Source organism: Chiloscyllium punctatum, chromosome 5, assembly GCF_047496795.1.
Source record: "Chiloscyllium punctatum isolate Juve2018m chromosome 5, sChiPun1.3, whole genome shotgun sequence".
Taxonomy (NCBI): Eukaryota; Metazoa; Chordata; class Chondrichthyes; order Orectolobiformes; family Hemiscylliidae; genus Chiloscyllium; species Chiloscyllium punctatum.
Genome location: NC_092743.1, coordinates 99128483 through 99148270, shown reverse-complemented (window position 1 = coordinate 99148270; position 19788 = coordinate 99128483). Strand labels below are relative to the sequence as shown.

The 19788-nt window shown below is 37.5% G+C and overlaps 1 protein-coding gene across 2 annotated transcripts in view; it reads left to right on the top strand.

Moving 5' to 3' along the window:
• Positions 1-19788, top strand: part of atp9b (ATPase phospholipid transporting 9B) — a 344153-nt gene that overhangs the window by 234127 nt on the left and 90238 nt on the right. For both annotated transcript variants that reach the window (XM_072570843.1, XM_072570844.1), the window contains exons 12-13: positions 14968-15128; positions 16964-17106. In XM_072570843.1, the coding sequence (XP_072426944.1) occupies positions 14968-15128; positions 16964-17106 (304 nt within the window). The remainder of the gene's footprint in view (positions 1-14967; positions 15129-16963; positions 17107-19788) is intronic.

Below are 19788 nucleotides of genomic sequence, written 5' to 3'. Positions count from 1 at the left end.
ATGTATTTGCTGCCTTGTCTTTCATGATGGAAGTAGTTGTGGGCTTGGATAATACTGTCTCAGAATCTTTGGTGAATTTATGCAGTGCATCTGGTAGTTAGTACACATCATTGCTACTGAGTGTCGGTGGTGGAGGGTGTGGATGGAGTGTCAGTCAAGCAAGCTGCTTTGACTTGGATGGTGTCAAGTTTCTTGAGTGTTGTTGGAGCTACCCTCATCCAGACAAATGAGTATTCCATAACACTCCTGCCTTGTCCCTTGTAGATGATGGACAGACTTTGGGCTTACCAGAAACTCAACTGGACTCACCAGGAGTGATTCACCTCCTGACTCCCCAAAGTGTTGATAGTAGGGGTCTCAGTGATGGTATCACCAATGAATGTGGCAGAGGTTAGATTTTGTCTTATTGTGGTGCCAATGTCACCTGCCATTTGTTAGTCCAAGCCTGGATATTGTCCAGATCTCTTTGCATTTGAACATTGATTGCTTCAGTATCTGAGTTGTCACAAATGATGCTCAAACATTGTGCAGTCATCTGTGAACATACCATTTCTTACATGATGATGGAGGAAAGGTTATTGATGAAGCAGCTGAAGATGTTTAGGCCTCAGAAACTACCTTGAGGAAATCCTGCAGAGATGTCCTTGAGCTGAGATGACTAACCTCAAACAACCACAACCAACTTCCTTTATGACAGATATGACTCCAACCAGTGAAGAGTTTGCCCTCTGATACCATTGATTCCAGTTTTGCTAAGGCTCTTGAATGCCACAGTCAGTCAAATGTTGCCTTTATGTCAATAGCTGTCACTCTCATTTCACCTTACCTCTGGAATTCAGTGCTTTTGTCCATGTTTGGACCAAGGCTATAAAGAGATCAGGAGCTGAGTGGCCCTGGCAGAGTTCAAACTGAGTGCCAGTGAGCAGGTGCTTCTTCGCACAGTTGGTGACACCTTGTGTCATTTAACTGAAGATTGAGAGGAAAGTGATGTGCTAATTGGCCAGGTTAGATTTGTCCTTTTGTTTTGTGTACAGGACATACCTGGGCAATTGTCCACATTGTTGGGTAGATGCCAATGTTGTAACTGTACTAGAACAGCTTGGCGAGGGATGTTGGCTTGGCAAATTCAGTATGTCTTCATAATATTGCGGCATTATTGTCAGGGCCTATAGCCTTTGCAGTATCCAGTGCCTTCCAATGTTTCTTGATTTTTGTGTGGAGTGGAGCGAATGAATTGCTGAAGATTGGCATCTGTGATGCTGGGGATCACTGGAGGAGGCTGAGATGGATCAAAATGGCAGTTCTGGCTGAAGATTGCTGTGAATGCATTAGTTTTATCTTTTGATAAAGCTACCAAACAAGTAGTACTGTTTGGTAGGTTTACCAGGTTGACACCTCATTTTTAGATATACCTGGTGCTGCTTTTGGCATGCTCTCTGCACTCTCCGTGCTCTCCATTGACTCAGGATTTGATGATAATGGTTGAGTGGAGGATATTTCGGGACAAAAGGTTTCATATCGTATTAGAATATGATTCTGCTGCTGATGGTCCATGGGCCATCATGGATGCCTAGTTTGTTCGAAGACTGTCCCATTTAGCATTTAGACCCATCTAAAATAGCATTTTCACTACTGGGTTCCTGAATATAATGTTATAGAAAACCATTTTATATCTATTCAAGGAATTTGTCCTGCACAATATTAGTGATAATTAGGTTTGTAGATTACATGAACGTCTGCTGATGTACATTATGCCCTTTTTCACCAGTACTGTTCTGAATATAAACAATGCCTATGTCTTTTATTCATTCATGGGATATTGACATCACTGTCTGGTCCAGTATTGATTACCCATAATTGTCTGTTGAACTGGGACCATTTCAGAGGGCAGTAGTCAAATACATTGCTGTATGTCTGGGGTCACATCATAGGATGACAGATATCCTTCCCTACAGGACATTAGTGAACCAGATGAATTTTTACAATGCATAACAAAAGATATATGGTTGCAATTCTACTTTTAATCCAATTTATGAAATCAAAGTCAGATTTCATTATCTACCATAGCGGAATTCAAACTCATGACTCCAAAGGATTAGCTGGGTCACTGCATTACTATTCCAGTGACATTATCACTACACTGATGCATCCTCCTGCTGCCTACTGCTGTTTCTTAGCTCCACCTAAACTGATTGTACATCTTGATCTCCTCAATCTAAGATCCCCTTTCTCACAAACGTACTGATCTTATTCTTTATTAACAACACAATTCTTCTTCCTTTGTTTTGCCTTCATAACTTTTAGATACTCTGAGCATCCATTTCCTAGCTTTACTCACCTACTGCCATGTTGCCATAGTCTTTTGTGCCATCAGTTGATCTACCTGGTTGTAGATGCTGCATGAATTTTGATAGAATGCCTTTAGCTCTGTCCTTTTGTTATTTTGCAACCTTTAGCATTATTTGCCCATGTGCTGTTAAGTTTGTACACTCTATTCATTCCTGCTGCACTTTGACTACATTTCCTTTAGCTTGCTCTCTTGCCTTGTCCTCCTTTTAATTTGTTGCAGTCTTCCTCACATGGTTACTCACCCCCACTACTTAGTTTAAAACCTTATCTAATGTCATTCTTATATGACTCACCAGAATACTAGCCTCAATTTAGGTACTAGTGCCCCAGGAATTGAAATCCGTTTCTCCATATTAATCTCTGAGTCATGCATTTAATTCTTTAATCTTATTTACTCTATGCCAATTCACTCCTGGCTCACTTAATAATGCAGAGATTATTGCCTTTGAGGTTCCCAGATACTCAAGCAGGGTCTATTTCCCTGTCCTATTTATTTTGCTCGTATCTGTGTAGACTGCAACAATGGGATTTACCTCTATCTCTATCCCACAAGGAAGATATCCTAGCCTATGGGATGAAGCAAGCAGCTCAACTGCCCGGAATCTTATTTTTGGGTGCAGAGAATCTCCCTGATTGTACTGTTTGATATCACTAGGAGAAAGTGAGGACTGCAGATGCTGGCGTCCTGAAGAAGGGTTTATGCCCGAAACGTTGATTCTCCTGCTCCTCGGATGCTGCCTGGCCTGCTGTGTTTTTTCCAGCACCACATGTTTCAACTGTTTGATATCACCACAACTTTCCTATTGGATCTCACCACTTGAATAGCTTTTTGTACCATGGTGCCATTGCCAGTTCACTCATCAATCCTTTAACCCTACTATGATCTGTAGAGACTGCAAGAACCTCAAACCTATTGAGCAGCTGTAAAGATAAAGGCCTTCTCTGACTCACTCATTCACTCTCCTAACACAAACTGAGTCCCAAGGGGTGTGACAGCCTTCTGGAATAAAGTGGCCAGGTAACATGTACACCTCCCTGATATGTTGCAATGTCTGCAGCTGAGCCTCTAGCTCTGCTTAAAATTAGTAGTTAAGCTTTCAAGACCTAGCTGTACTTTTAGTCTCGGCTTAGATGATTCAATTTGCAGTACTTGAGTAAACATCGTGACCACATCATTTTGGAATTCAATGCAGCAATATTGGTAAATATTAATTCAAATAGAAGTCACTGAATTCTACCATGTTGCAGACTCCTTCTTTGTAAGTACGTCCTTATTTAATTATCCTCGTCCAGTCTAAGTGATTCTGTTGATTTCACTAAAAAGCCGACTTATAGCCCGAGCCAAGGGGGTGTTCCGTAGCACACAACATTTCAATTTACAATGTAATCCTTCAATGCTTTTCTTGTATATGGATTTAGAGAATGAAGACAGTGCTCCCCCACCTGTTTGAACAAATTGCCCCTTGCATTTAATTGTTGCCTACTCTCAAGTTGTTATTCATACTTGTATGGTTCCATAATCTTGATATGCAAGTCTCGGAGTGAGTGTTGATAGAATTTGTACTGTAGAAATAGTGTAACAGCAGTCATAAATTTTTCTCGTCTAATTTTGATTTCCCTCGCCCGTTCAAGGCTACCAGAGTCATTGTACATCTCTGCAATTTAATAATCTGACATGATAGCTACCTAATCTGCATATTTTAGCAAATTACTCGGTAATACATTTGACCGATGAGCCAACAGTAGAGCCTACAAGTGAGATTGCAAGTTTCCAGCTAATAGTTGCCATAATGCTAAAACAACTTTCTTGGTAGTGCTTTCCTTGATTGCATCTTCTATGTAAGGCTGAACTCATTTATAGAAAAATGTACCTAGTATTCAGTCTTGATGGCCATTATACATTAAACTTAATATGCACAAATAGCTTTGGAGATTAGTACCAAATTGCTTCTCATGACGAAAACTTGCTGGTTTGCAGCTGGTGCACAGACTGGTGAATATCTATTTCTTGAAATTTTAACATTTTTGATCATGTTTTTAGTTGACAATATTTTACATCATGCCTTTTTTTTTGATGTTCTCACCATTAAAGTTGACAGTAGTCAGAATGTGTTTCTTCACTTATGAAACAAACAATTGCTGCTCACCTTTAAAAGATTAATAAAATTATGGTGCTTGTATGGCATGGGTTTGTAGACTCGCACAAAGTCATGCACTTAAAATATCATGATTTTTTAAAAAAGAAAATACTGCAGTGCCATAATTTGAATTAATACACAGTAATCTTGTTATTTAATCATCTGTTACATTTTACATCAGTAGTTTACCTCAAATTTTACATTTCAGTCTTGTGTTCATTAAATTATTTTAACTGATTTGAGTGGAGTGATTGCAGTTGTGCCAGTTTACTGCAGTTTAATGTTATAGCCATGTTGTTTTCTTCCTGTGGTAGAATAACTAATTTGTTTTTGAGTGCTTGGAAGTTTGATAGTTATTGTACATTACAACAGTTTCCTTGTGGTGGGGTTGCTACTTTCCACTGACCCTTAACCACCATCTGGTATGAATTCAGAGTACTTCTGTCATCTGCAGCTAATTACTGTCACCTGCATGTTGTGTTCACCACAATACTTTGATATTGCGTTCATTACTGAAATGTGTAATTTATCAGCTTGTTTGCGTGCACTTTTTTAAAGTTTAGAAAAAAAATTAGAATTTAAAATCTCTGGAACTAAAGCAACATGCATTTCTGTACTTGGTTTTGTCTGGAAAGTGGGGTTTTGAACACCATCAGTCAGCAGATTAAGGAATGTAATTTTTTATTTTTCCCCCAAACCAGTGAGTTGCCATATTATGATTGCCTGGTAAACTTCTTCAAGGATGGCAGCTTGAATATGGTGTGTATATACAGTATTAATATACTTTGGCCCTAATTTCAAGATACCAGGGACGATCCTGATTTATGATTTAAATTGTCCCCAGTGGCACTTACACAGCTGACAATCGAGAACTGGAAAGATGTGTATACAGAAGAGTTTACAAAATGAAGCCAGCTGTGTTTCCCTACATATTGTGGCTTCCTGACATGCATCATTAAACCTTATTAGCTACTTCCTTTTGCAGAGATTCTTGTAGACTCAAACCCTGCATATTAGCAGTTTCTGTCTCTCCAACTGGAAATTATTTCCTTTATTGTAGAGTGTCACCCGCTATAGTTTCTGATGTGTAGTAATTGGTACTTTGGAGTATAATCATAGTGAAATACCACTCCATGCATTTCTTTATTTGGAAATTAATACAGACCTTTTTACTTTATCTGTCAATCTGTGCAACTTTTCCCATAAGTCCAAATGTTAAGGTTTCTTACAAGCCATTAAGTATGAAATCAATCATCAAATGGTTCATAAGAACATGGGTAATGTACACCAAAATAACAAAACAGAGTTGAAAATAACCTAATTTATATGTCAATAATTGCATCATACATTATTGTTTTTAAGGGAATGTCTTAAATTATTTGGCGTAAAGGACTAACAAAACAAAGTTGTTATTTTGCAATATGGCAAAGATTATTGAAAGAAATGTTCAAAACTTCTTTGAAGACTTGAAAGGAATTGAGCAGTGTGAACATAATACTTATAATATAATAATATGTAATTTTTGTGATCAATCTTCAATTTCTTTATAATGCCTTAGCAAACGTTTTATAAGGTTAGTAACAAATATTAAATTGTTCAGTTCAGAATTATCAATTTTCAATGCAATTACACAATATTGGTCTGAAACTGCAGTAAATATAGAGTCGAAAAGTTTGGCGCTGGAAAGCACAGCGCATCAGACAGCATCCGAGGAGCAGGAGAGTCAACGTTTCAGGCATTACTCTTCGGCGTTCCTGCTGAAAAGCTTATGCCTGAAACATAGACTTTCCTGCTCCTTGGATGCTGCCTGACCTGCTGTGCTTTTCCAGCGCTACACTTTTCAACCCTGACTCTTCAACATCTGCAGTCCTCACTTTCTCCTCTGCAGTAAATATAACTGGCAATGGACGCTGCATTACAAACTGAAGTGTACTATTTTTATTTTGTTTTGAAACCAGAGCAATATTGATTTTTTAAAAAAAAATATCTTACTCGTCGAAGTGAATGTGTACTTTTTTTAAGAAGTTCCATAAAGTTGATCAATCATCAAGCAGAGTCTACATGGTTTCATGAAGAGGAAGTCATACCTGACAAATTTACTAGATTTCTTTGAGAAGCTAACAAGCAGGATTGATAATGGGGAATCGACGCATGGAATATATTTGAATTTTCAGCAAGTTTTTGATAAGGCAACATATATTTGACTATATTAAAAAAAAGAGCCTCTGATGTTGGAGGCAGCATATTAGCATGGATAGTGGATTAGCTAACAAATCAAAAATAGTGTATTGGGATAAGGTGGGTATTTTCAGGATGGCAACCAGTAATAATGGAGTGCCATATGGAACAGTGCTGAGGCCACACTTATTTACAATATACGTTGATTATTTTGAGGAAAGTGAGTGAAATATAGCCAAGTTTGCAGATAACACAAAAAGAGATAGGAAGGCAAATGATGAGGATGGCACAAAAAGCTTGCAGATGGATATAGACAAGTTAAGTGAGTGGGCAAAAGCATGGCAAATAGAACATAATGTAAGGTTATGCACTTTGTCAGGAAGCTGAATGTTATTTACAAGGAGAAAGGCTGCAGAAAGCTATTTAGCAGAGAATCTGTGAATCATGAAAAGCTTGAGGTTATAGAGAAGGCAAATGAAATGTTGGCCCTGATTTCAGAGGGAATGGTGTATCAAAGTAGGATGGTTTTGCTAAAACTGTACAAGGCACTTGTCGGATCACAGTTGGAGTACTGTGAACAGTTTCAGGCTCCTTATCCAGGATAGTCCAGAGAATGTTTATTATCAAGTGTGGAGGAGACTATTTTATGAGGAGGGATTAAGTTAGGCCTGTACTCAATGAAATTTAGAAGAATGAGAGGTGACCTTATTGAAATATACAAGATTCTTCGAGGACTTGATCCAATAGATACAGGAAGGTTGGTTCCCTTGCAGGAGAGTCTGGGACCAGAGGGTATGATCTCAGAATAAGCGGCCACACATGTCAGACACATGAAGGAATTTCTTCTTTCAGCTGGTAGTGAATCTGTTCCAATCTTTAGGCAGAGGGCTATCAGGGCTGTGTTGTTAAGTACATCCTGAGGTAAATTTTTAATCAGTAAAGCAATCCAGGGTTATGGGGAAAGGCAGGAAAGTGGAGTTGAGGATTGTCAGTACAGCCATCTCATTGAATGGTGATGCAGACGCAGTGGGCTGAATCATCTACTTTCGCTCGAGCATCTTATGGTCTTAAGTACTGTGAAGCACAACCCTCGAGGAATATCAAAACTTTAGCTTTAAGGTGTTTGTGTCTTTGTTTAACAGGTGCAGGAATTAGAGTCTGCATCTACTACATGTTTTTTTGCCATGTTTCTTTTATGTAATCTCCATGGTTTAAAATGGGGCAGAAATACAAAATAGATGCACCAGTTAAGTTTCTGCATTTTGTTTAGTACCTATCTTTGACTAGTTTATAATGTTATTATTTTTAGTCTGGTATCGTTGATTTGAAGACATGTACAGACTTCAAAAAAGCTGGTAGTCCTGGTTCAGTCTGTAGTAGTTGATTAAAGAGACGACGTATTGCGGAAGATCATTACTTAAGGGATTATGTGGGGTAATTGCTTTTAGTTGCGAATCTGATTATACCGTATGTATTCTCTATTTGGCATATGTAAAATAAGCCTCCCTCTTAATTCTTCAAGTTGGTACATGACTGGATGCAGAAGTTATTTCCTCATTATTTCACTTAAAGGAGATATAGAAGAAGAATTGTCCACAGTACCCACTGTATGGCTAAATTTTAAGGAGCAAATATTAACCTGCTTGACCATTGGAAAAGTTGGTAGCGTTGGATGCAAAGTTTCTTTCGACCCCATCTAATTGTTGTCAATGGAACATAGGTATTGGCTGGTTATGAATCTGGCATTCTACCTGATTCCATTTCAAAAGTAAGAATTGCAAATTTAGCACTCAAGGTAAAGAATGATAATATTGAAATAGACCCTTTTTTAAAAGACCCATATCAAGAAGTGATTTTGTGTCATTGGTTTGTAACAAGATTGAAACTACTCAAACTCAATGGACAATTGGTGGGGAATCGATTTTTCATCTTATCTGTCTTTGGTTTGCTTCAGTTAAACCCAGTTCCAAAGGTGTAATTTATGTACCTAGCTTAATCTCTCATTTCTCTCCTCCCACCCCATCTGCATACTGTGTTTTAAAGCATTTTCTCTTTTTTTTCCATGAAGATGACATCAGCTTTTTTGTTGTGTCACTAGATAGTAAAATATGCTTTGTTGATAGCTCCAGGCGATGAGAACTCAGGCTGTATTAGTTGAAATAGTATATATGCATACAGAATATCTCTTGGTTTCTATGTAAACTGTTAACATGATTTACATTTTGGAGAAAATAAGCACAGATACTCCAGAATCTAAAGTACAATGGTTGCACAAAATTTTATTGTTCAAGTTTGAAAGATTTATGGCTCAGAATTAATTATGATGCTTCTTTTAGATAAGATTGTCAAATTAAATTTACTTCTGGCATCAAAATTTAATGTTGAGACACAAAATAAAACAAAAGTGTTCAGTCTCTCAGCAATAAATATTGCACTCAGTGTTTCATTAACTAGGCTGCCCAAATGTAAAATGTCAAGCTCAAATTCTAAGCAAAAAGTAATGTAGTGCAATAAAGCTAGTGTCCTTTTAACTTTGCGTTTTCCCATGCACTGTCGTGTATCTGATTACAGCCAGGGTTTCAAGAAATGGTAGCCAGTGTTATACAAATGTAATTAGTGCTACATTAACATGGATTATTGTGTATAAAGTACATTTTGTTTACAAGCAGTTTTGTTTTTATTTTATTTAATATGGTGTTTTACTGTATTTTTGTCAGATTATCATTGTTGCCTATTAATTAAGTGCTGACATGAGTATGGCTTGTCATGGAAGCCTCCATTTACTTTTTGTGTTCATTTCTTTCTTGCTTTTGATGAACCAATTACAAATCAGATGTTTTTGTAGTGTGCAGATTGAAAGTGATGGTTACACTGTGTGGGAAAGGGAAAATGTTATGCAACACTTATTGACCAAGAATTGTTTTTCTTTGTTGTAATAAAGCAAGAACTTACCATATTTATGAGGTGGCAGTTCATTGGAGCCGTGACTTTTTCCAAGGGAACAGTAGTATTCTTTGCTGTATTTTCTGTATAAAGTTTCACAGTTTTTTCCGCTGTTTAGGATGCAGGGGGGAGCAGTCTCAGTCAGTAGTTATGCATATTGTGAGACAGTGACTCTTTATTTTATTACAAAAAAAGACCAACTTTAGACGGCCAGATTAAATCATTCCTTTCACTTTTAATGGGATTTAGATGAATAGAACAAAATATGCACTTTGCATTCATTGATAGCATCTTTAGGTTGAGGTAATTGAGTCTTTTTTTCCTTGACTGAATGAATAATGACTTCATCTGATCCGCAGTGAGGCCTGAAACTTAGACTGCCATTGTGAACCCAAAGAGATCTGGTCTTTGAAACGTGCTCTGCTTCTTTGGCTTAATTTTTTTTTTAATCCCAGAACCCATTTTTCTCGATAATTCAAGCATAACCCACGTATTAGTAGAAGCTGTGGAAATCATAAGATATTTGCCTCAGTTGTGTTACTTTCAGTGCCGCTGATAAATCAGTTTGCTGTCGCCTATAGAATCCTAGTTCTCGGGGGAAGAGAAAGGCAAGCCTTTGGAATGTTTTACTTCTTCACAAATGGTTAGGTGTAATTTTCTGATTATTTCTATAATTAAGGGAAACGTTTCTGTTTTGGTGTTTATTTCCCTTTAATAATGGTATAAGGTCTGACTAGAACGGCTAGAAAAAATAAGAGACTTTTTTTTTCCTTTCTGGTTTTAACTACAATGCATTAAAAATGAACAGGGCAAATAGTTATGAAACGTCTTTAAAAAATGATCAACAGAACTTTAAATCAATTAAACAAAAACAAATTGCTTAAATTGTACAAAACGGCAACATTGTTGGAATTATGACTGAGGGTTTTGAAAAATAAGCTATTTCTGACATGCGAGACAGTTGAAAGGAAGAATTACTGAAGCTGGCCACACATTATTCTCTCTCCCCACTGTGGGTAATTGTTCAATTGAAATAAAAGCAACTAGGATTACATCTTAAAACTTTGATTCAGACTTAATTAGTGAAATTAAATGCAAACATAAATATGTATATACATAACTGCAGCCACCAACATAGAAATATTATTTAAGACTGTTGATTCCAGGAAAGCAATTGGGTGAGCGGAATCAGCAAACAGATGTCAAACACAACAGTTATGCTATTTATTCCCTCGAGCCTGTTCTAACAACAAGCCTGATTCTGAACTGAACTCCATACAGACACCTTGGTCCCCTATCCTTTACACTTTTTTTTTAAATTTGCAGAAGTCTATCAACCTAGGATTTAAAATTGTCAATTGACCCAGTATCAATATTCGTGGAAGAAAACATCAAACATGCGCTACCTTTTGTATATATGTGCTTGCATGATTCACTCTTTAAGGATCCAGTTCTAATTTTTAAATAATGTCCGAGACTTCCCAGCTAACAAAAAAATGCTTTGCTCTCCCCTGTTGATTCCCTTGAATAGTTTCCAAGCTTTGATCAAGTCGCTCCTCAGCCTCCAGAATTCTAGGATTTGGAAGCCTACTTTGTGTAAACCTCTCTTGTAGTTTAAATTTTGGATCACAAGTATCATTCTGGCAAGTCTATACTGCATTCCCTCCAGGACCTTTCTAAGGTGATGTGAATGAATAAATGTTATGGCACTATGTTTGGGGAGAAAATGGCTGTAGTTGGGATATAAATTCAATAGAAAGATTTTCAAGGATTTAAAAGGATAGATTACCCTCAAAATTCAAACGTATAATTCCCTGAGTGTGTCAGTGCAGGAAGAACAGTCATTGCCTGAGTGTCATGTCAAGTAGTGTGGGCAACTATGGTCTTCTAAACGTTCTGATTCGAGCATCAGTGGATGATCTTGTTGAAAGTTCTGGTTTCATCAGCCTTTAATTTGTCTAACTGCTTCCTTCCCTGTCAATTTCTTAATCCTCTTCTGTTAATTCTTCCAGTGGTGGTCTCACACTCCAACCCTTCTGCATAGATAACATTTCCAAGGAACTCCTTTTGTCTTCTGTTGATATTATTATTTGAGTATTCTGCTATTCTTCTGATCTCCATTCATTAAGTTTGTTCTCTTCACCTCACGTACCCTTAGGATCCTCCTTCACCTCATTTTGAAGCCACTGGTTTTTATCTTCCTTTTCTCCCATGCTCCCAGCTTCATGTCCATTATTAATTACTTACCAGACAGGTAGATAAAGCTATTTTTTAAAATAAGTTGCATTTTGTTTTATAAAATTGGGGCAGATTGCAATGAAAATGAAATAATAGATTTATACAAAACATTAGAGAGGCTATGCTTTCAAGTATCTGGAACTTTGAGCAGATCATCATGTGTAGTAAATTGAATAGAATGTTATCAGGGAATAGTTAGAAAGAGAGACTGGAATTATTTCATCCACCACAGTGATTGCTAAATTGCTACTTAATGTTTTTGAAAGTTTAAATATTGAAAGGTTTTGTTAGAACAAATGCCTTCTTTTCAGGAATATGTTAGCAAGGGTCATCAGTTTAATATTGTCACTATGTGAATGAAAAGGGGGATTGCAGAGAATTATTGAAGTGTGATATGCATTACCACAGAGAAATAGTTGATTTGTGGGAAAGAATACGTACCTTCTGTGCAGAAAGGATCTGTGACTTGAATATTTTGTAAAGTGAGTTTTCTAATTTCTTTGTATCTATTGTTTCTTTTGCCATCTCACAATTCTCCATTGCAAAAAGTAAGCAACAATGGAATGACTATTTATTTGAAAAGTTACATGAACGTATTTGTCAGTTTTTGGACATTAGCAACTAGGAAATTGTTTAACATGGAAACTTGGAGAGATGTATATTTTTTGATCTGTATGTAGCATTTTCAACTTCCATAGCAATTAATGACGATATAGTGAACTATTAGAAGCATTAAATGTTTTGCAGTTATTCCTTATATCCATACCTTACTGGGGGATGATTTAATTTTCAGCTGGTGCATCAGGGTAGACAGAGGCACAGGGAGGACTGACATTAAGGGAATGTACAAGGGTGATGAACTCACTTGTTTTTCAGTATGGCATGACTTGATTTATAAGTTTAGTTTAGAATATGTTTATTTTCTGATACCTTTGCTTTTGCATTACGACCAAGCAAACTTTATATCACAAATCACAGAGGAAAGAGTGGAAGTTGGTAAGTGATGAATTATTTGTATCCCAGTCACTTGTCTCTCACTCAGATGAACTCTTGACAGGCAACTTGGCCAGAAAGGCCTTATCCTTCCTACTCTTCCTGCTCTATCTTTGAACTGCCCACTGTGAAGTTCAAGGTGAGGATTGTCCCAACGTGATGTTGAGGTTGTGCAGTATTCAGAAGTCCATGACAAGTCTGGCACCCACTCTGGGTGCTTCAAGGCTCCTCCACCATGGTCTGATTGAATGGAAGCGTGGCAGTGAGGTTTTCATTATATGCATGCTGCCCACATGTGCATAGATTGTCACTCGCACGAATGGCACATACCCTGTCATATGGCAACAATGTTTTGGTACGTTCCAGTTACTCAAAGCATACGTCACAGCACTGATACAAAACAAAACAATATGACTGCAGCCAGGATGCCAAATATTAGGTAACATGATTCAGTGGGTGTTGTTGCCTAATAGCTGATATTTGAGGGAATGGAATTTCTTTTGGTTGTGGTAACGAACAAGAACTGACTTGCAGTATGGACTCTCAAATTTTTTTAACATTTGCCTGTACCTGTATTTTTAGTTTTTGCTGCTATTTACCTATTATTTACTTATCCATGCTACTTAACTGATCTGCCTGTATTGCTCACAAGGCAAAGGTTTTCACTGTGCCTCGGTACACTTGACAATAAATTTAATTCTATTCAACTCAGTACTGTAGCATCCTTCACCATGGAGGGCGTGAGCAATCCTAATGAAACCATATGCTTGCTCAGCCTGCTACTTTCTAAGAAAGAGAGAATAAGCTATAGTTACCTCAATGAAAAAAGTGGTTCAGTGAACTCCCTCATGCAATGGTAGATGTCTAACTGCAAGATGTTGCAGAGCTGACCTACAACCAGAAGTATTACCTTTTATTGAAATGGGCAAAGGCCGTTGTCTGAGATCTTCCTGCTGAAGTTAAATGGGTGTCTGTTCAGTTATTGGACCCTCATGGTGTCTCAAATGCAGATAAGAATGGTCTGGTTCAAGTAAGAGATGCCTTTAGTTTGTTTGGATAGAGTCAACTCCAATGTTTCTTTGTTTCCTTGAAATGCTACAGCACAGAACCAAACTACATTTGTTCCTATATATAAAGACAATTTTTACGAACAAAATATTTTGAAATTAAAACAAGATTATACTTTATTGCCACAAGCAATGCAATCCTTAGGTGCTTGTTGTTTGTTTAGTGCGGAATTGATGGGCAAAAAAGCCTTCTCTGTGCTGCAGATCTCTGACTCTGTCATAATGATTTCTTCTGGCTCTGTTGCCTAAGCCCATCTATTGAAATCTACTCCAATGCTTGGTTGCTTCCTGCCTAGACTAGCCTAGGGCTCTCCTGACAAGCTGACTAGTTTCCACCCTCCATAAACCTGAACTAATTTAAAACTCTTTTTGTCTGTTTCCTTGCTTGCATCAAGTTTTAGTAGTCCTATGTTCTGGCATACCTGCCAGTTCCCAATCCGCTAGTGCCCATTCTCAAACTCTTATTTGGATACATGGATGGTCTCATTCCATCTTGTTAATGTATCCTGCTCCAACTCTACAGCCCTGCAGAAACTGTTCACTCAATTCTGACCTTTTAAGAACCCATCCCTCCACACTCACCATCATGGATGATTATGCCTTCAACTATACAGCTCTAAACTCTGAAAATCCCTCCATTCCTCTCATCCTTTCAAAACGCTATTTAAAATTAGTCAAGTTTTCAGTAGCTCCTTTAGCTCAGTTATTAGTGATTTAATTCTGATTATGTTCTTGGAATGTTTTCCTATGTAAAACTTCTGTATAAGTTACTTTATAAAAATCAGAAGTTCAAACAAAAGATTTGTGATTTTATGGCCTTACTCCAATTTTTGTGCGCTTCGGTTTTTGTTGGTCTGCTAAGTGCAAATCTGATGTGAAGAATGTGTAGCAATTCCCTACTATCAATTTTTTTTTAAAAAGGTGATGTGGTATAGTTATAGAGTATGCAAAAGGTAGGATAAAAATAACTAGAATATTTTAAAGATACAGAGCCTCTTTGGCTTTAAATACAATTTGGCTTATAACTAAATTCACCTGCAAATATTTTGATTTTTTTGTAGGTTGGCTTGCTGGACCTGGAGCTAAATCGACTGACGAAGGCTTTGTTTTTGGCTCTAGTTGTACTTTCAGTAGTTATGGTAGCTTTACAAGGATTTGTGGGTCCTTGGTATCGTTACCTATTCCGCTTCATTCTATTATTTTCCTACATCATTCCGATCAGGTAAGATTTGTTTTAAAATTCTGTCCAACCTACTAAACGTGAATGTTGAAATTCATACCTAATTCTAGTTGTGAAGGAAGCTGATCTTTATCATGAAACTGTAGTAGTAGAAGTGAAAATGTGATGGTCCCAGAAGGATCATACTGCTGTGAACAAACTGTCCACATGCCCTGACCCTGCCATTCATTTATTGCTTAAGTTTTAATTTTAGAGTACAAATGATTACTATAAAGTAGTTATTGGAATAATAGTTAGTAAAAATGCACTGAGAAAAACCATGTAATTGTATTGTGTAGAATCCTGTTCTCTGTGGCATGTACGTCAAATGTTGCTTATTTTAGTCGTCCTTTTTATACTTTCAAACAATTTTAATATCTTAGAGTCATAGTGTCATACAGCACAGAAACAGACCCTACGGTCCAACTTGTCCATGCCAATTAGATATTCCAATCTGATCTCGTCCCTTTTGCCAGCTTTTAGCCCATATCCTTCTAAACCGTTCCTATTCATGTACCCATCCCGATGCCTTTTAAATGTTGTGATTGTATATGCCTCTGTCACTTCCTCTGTCCATACATACACCACCCTCTGCATGAAGTGTTGTCCCTCGGGTCCTTTCTAAATCTTTGTCCTCTCACCTTAAACATGTGGCTTCTAGTTCCAGACTCCCCTACCCTTGGAAAAATACCTTGATATTCACCCTATCCATATCCCACGTGATTTTGTAAACATCGATAAGGTCACTCCAGTCCAGGGGAAAAAAGCCCAACCCATCCAACCCCTCCCTATAACTCAAAGCCTTCAGTCCCAGCAACATCCTTGTAAATCATTTCTGTGTCCTCTCAAGTTTAACAGAAAGGCGACCAGAATTGTCCGCAATATTCTAAAAGTGGCTTCTCCAACATCCTGTACAGCCACAACATGACATTTCAAATGACCAATAAAGGCAAGTGTGCCCAACAACACCACGACCACCCTGTCTACCTGTGACTCCATTTTCAAGGAACTATGAACCTGCTCCCCCCAGGTCTCTTTGTTTGCCAACACTCCCCAGGGCCCTAACATTAACTGGATAAGGCCTGCCCCAGTTTGCCTTACCAAAATGCAGCACTTTGCATTGATTTAAATTTAACTCCATCTGCTCAAAGTCCCGTTGGACTGTGAGGAGTAGAAGGGCAGAAGGAGTGCATTTAAAAGGGAAATCAGGAAGGCAAAAAATGGGACCTGAGATAGCTTTGGCAAATAGAGTTAAGGAGAATCCAAGGAGATTCTATAAGTACATTAAGGGCAAAAGAGTAACTAGGGGGAGAATATGGCCCCTTAATGATCAATGTGGCTGCGTGTGGAACCACAGGAGATGGGTGAAGTAATGAATATTTCACGTCAGTACTTACTGTGGAGAAGGACATGGATGGAACTTGGGGAAATAAGTAGTAATGTCATGAAAAGAGTTCATATTTTAGAGTAGGTGGTCATAAAATGCACGATGCTAGATAAATCCCTAGGACCTGGTCATGTGTTTCCCCAACTTTGTGGGAAGCTAGGGAAGAGATTACGGAGATATATAATCTCAAAATCAGTTTTAATTATTTGTCGTTTGCTCCTAATGTTGTCTCACTCCCATTTCTAGTACCTTAGTCGTGAGTAAATTTGTATTAAATGATTGACTTCACCTTATTATAATTTACTTTTTATTAGCTTTATAAAAATGTGTTGATAGTTTAAAAGTGAAAATGCAGGGAAACCTTGGCATTATTGGCAATGTTGGACTTAGGGTTTAAGGCAGAGCTGAAATAGGTTTGAAGTGTTAACTTTTCTTTTTCCTGTTTGTACAGTTTACGGGTAAACCTCGACATGGGGAAAGCAGCCTATGGTTGGATGATCATGAGAGATGATAATATTCCTGGCACATTGGTCCGGACGAGCACAATACCAGAAGAACTGGGACGTTTAGTTTATTTGTTAACAGATAAGACAGGTAAACTTCAGAGCTTGTGACATGATTCTGATATTCTGTAGCTTCTAACTTGCGATAGACTAAATAACTGCGCATCTTTCAAATGTCTGATATGTTGAACGATACTGAATGTAATGACATAGCTGGTGATTTAATATTGTGGACAAATTCAGAAATGCACAAAAAGTGCAGCATTAGTTCTTAGAAATTTTGATTAAAAGAATTTTTAAATGGCTTTCTCACTCCTTTTGAGGGAGATTTATCAAAATTTGAACTAATTTTATTAATGTAAACCAACGTGAATGCAATTAGAAATGTTAGGCAGTCATGGTCTTTGTTTTTAGCTGCCTTGTGACTATTTAAATCACATTTAAACAGCCAGTGGATCAAGTCTTTTCTGAAGTGCTTAAAATATTTCCTCAGTGTGCATATTTTCCTTTGTTCTGACCAGCATCATCGACTGCAAATACAATCTACTGCTTTTTGAATTGTTGTGTAGAGTATTATGATTATAGTTCTGTGAACCTTTTTATTTAACAGCTGTGTAAAAGTCAACTGCCTCCTTTGCCATCCTTCAAAACACACACAAAGACTCTTGTCAGTGCTTTTTATCAAGCTCCATGATCAAATCCGCTTTTCCCTTATTTTCCTACATATCAAGTGAGGGCTAACCTCCCCAATGTTCTACTGTCTTTCTTTCTTTCTTTTGCATGCCTGGACTCTGCTGTGGATCAACAATCGCTGCCCATTCTCCCATTTGCCTCCAAAATATTTTTCGCGCACCAAAAAAGGAACTTGCCATTCATAATATTACGTTGGATAATTGCCAAATGTTCATCAAGCCAGGAGAGTCACACTGCCTGTTTCCTGGCTATAACTTTCATCATCATCTCACTAAGTTACCAATGAGTCTTGTGTGTTCCTAACCTGTGTTTTTTCTTTCACTCACATTTCCTGATTCTATCCCTCATTCTATAGAGCAAAACTAAACCCTAATACCAATCAATAGCTTCTCCTGTTGTCACCCATAATAATGTATATTGTAAATGTATTCCTCTCAAAGTATGGTTTGCCTTCCTTTTCAAGTCCTTTATCTTCAACCATTCTTCAACCTGTTTTTTTCCACTGTTATTTTAAATTTCCATTTCCAGCCTAATTTTCTTTTTCAAAGTTGAAAATTTTCACTTCCCCAATGTCATGCAGATAATTTAGGAATGTGGGAGCTGGTGTTAATGTTGGTGTTTATTGTCTGTCCCTGGACTGCTAACAATGTCAAAAACTACAAAGCCATCAGAAAAGGGTAATTCACCATAGTCGCAGTAAATGTTCTTTGTGACTCCTCTTGCAATTCCTCTTACAGATATCTCTAATAGCATTCCTGGCCTTTGCTATAGCATCCGAATATCTCTCATCACAGTTTGAAAAATCTACTCTGGCTATAAAACATTGTCCCTGCAGCTTTTACCATGGCCAGCTGTGCCACCTTCTTAGAATCTATCTCTTCTATACACCAGTGTAAACCTTCAATCTGGTTTCACTTTTATACATTTAGATCACAGTCTAAGTACGTGCAGCAGTAGCTTCTCTTTGCACCATTCACCACTTTCATCTGCATACCACTATTATCCACGTATAGAGATATTGTGGCTCTCATGCATGCACTGCATTGCAACCTCTGAGCTAAATGGAACAAAGGTATTAGCTTTAAAACAAATACTAATTCCTTTCTCTTCCCAGGTATTGTCTGGAGCTGAACGTCTGTCTTTGAAACCTGACATCTAATTCAGCCCTAAGCTTGTGTTTTGGTGTAATATCATTTGCATCATAAAAACATTGTACTTTTCACATGTGCCAGTACTTCAGCTCTTATGCTAAAGCCTTCTTCCCAAACTTTTCTCCTTCAAGTTTGGATTGTTTCAATGCTGTTTTTGTCACCTTTCATAAATGTCACCTTATTGATATCACAGGTGTTTATATCCTGTTGTGCATCAAATACCACTTGGTCATTCATCAAAACTTGACTATTTCAGCCAGTTTCTGATCATTCAATAGCTCTACTTCAAAACTCCAGCCATGAGTCAATGAAATCTTAAAAATCTCTTGGTCTGCTGTACGATCTTTGTAATCCTATCAAACCTTACAACTTCTCTTACTTTGTATCGACCTCTTGTGCAATCTCAAAATTGGTAGCTATACCTTCAACCACCTAGGCCACATTTTCTGGTATTACCTGATTGCAACCCACCTATCTCTCTCTCCCTTTCGGATACTCCATAAGAATTATCCCTCTGACCATGCCATATATTGCCCTTGCTAAATCTCCCCTCTCCTTTGGTTCAACATATATTTTTTTCAACACACTTTTCTGTGTAGAGCTTTAGGTGCTTTTCTGTATTATGACACCTCTTGCAATTGTGGCTTGACTTAAATACAAGTTGGTTTTGTATTTGTGATTTGTTAACCATTCCTAATACAGTAAATCCAAAAAATAATTGCACATTAGCTTCTTTGAAGAAATTTTGTTTATTTGAACTGCAACTAGTCCCACATAGGTCAAAAGTTATTGCGGATTTGGTACTTTTATGGGTTTTTTTAAAGTCAAGTATTAAATTGCAAGAGTTTTGGTTCCTTTTGGCCACTTGATTGTTATCGTAACTTGTACGAGCTGGTCAAGATTATTTGAAAAAGGGTGAGAGAATCCAA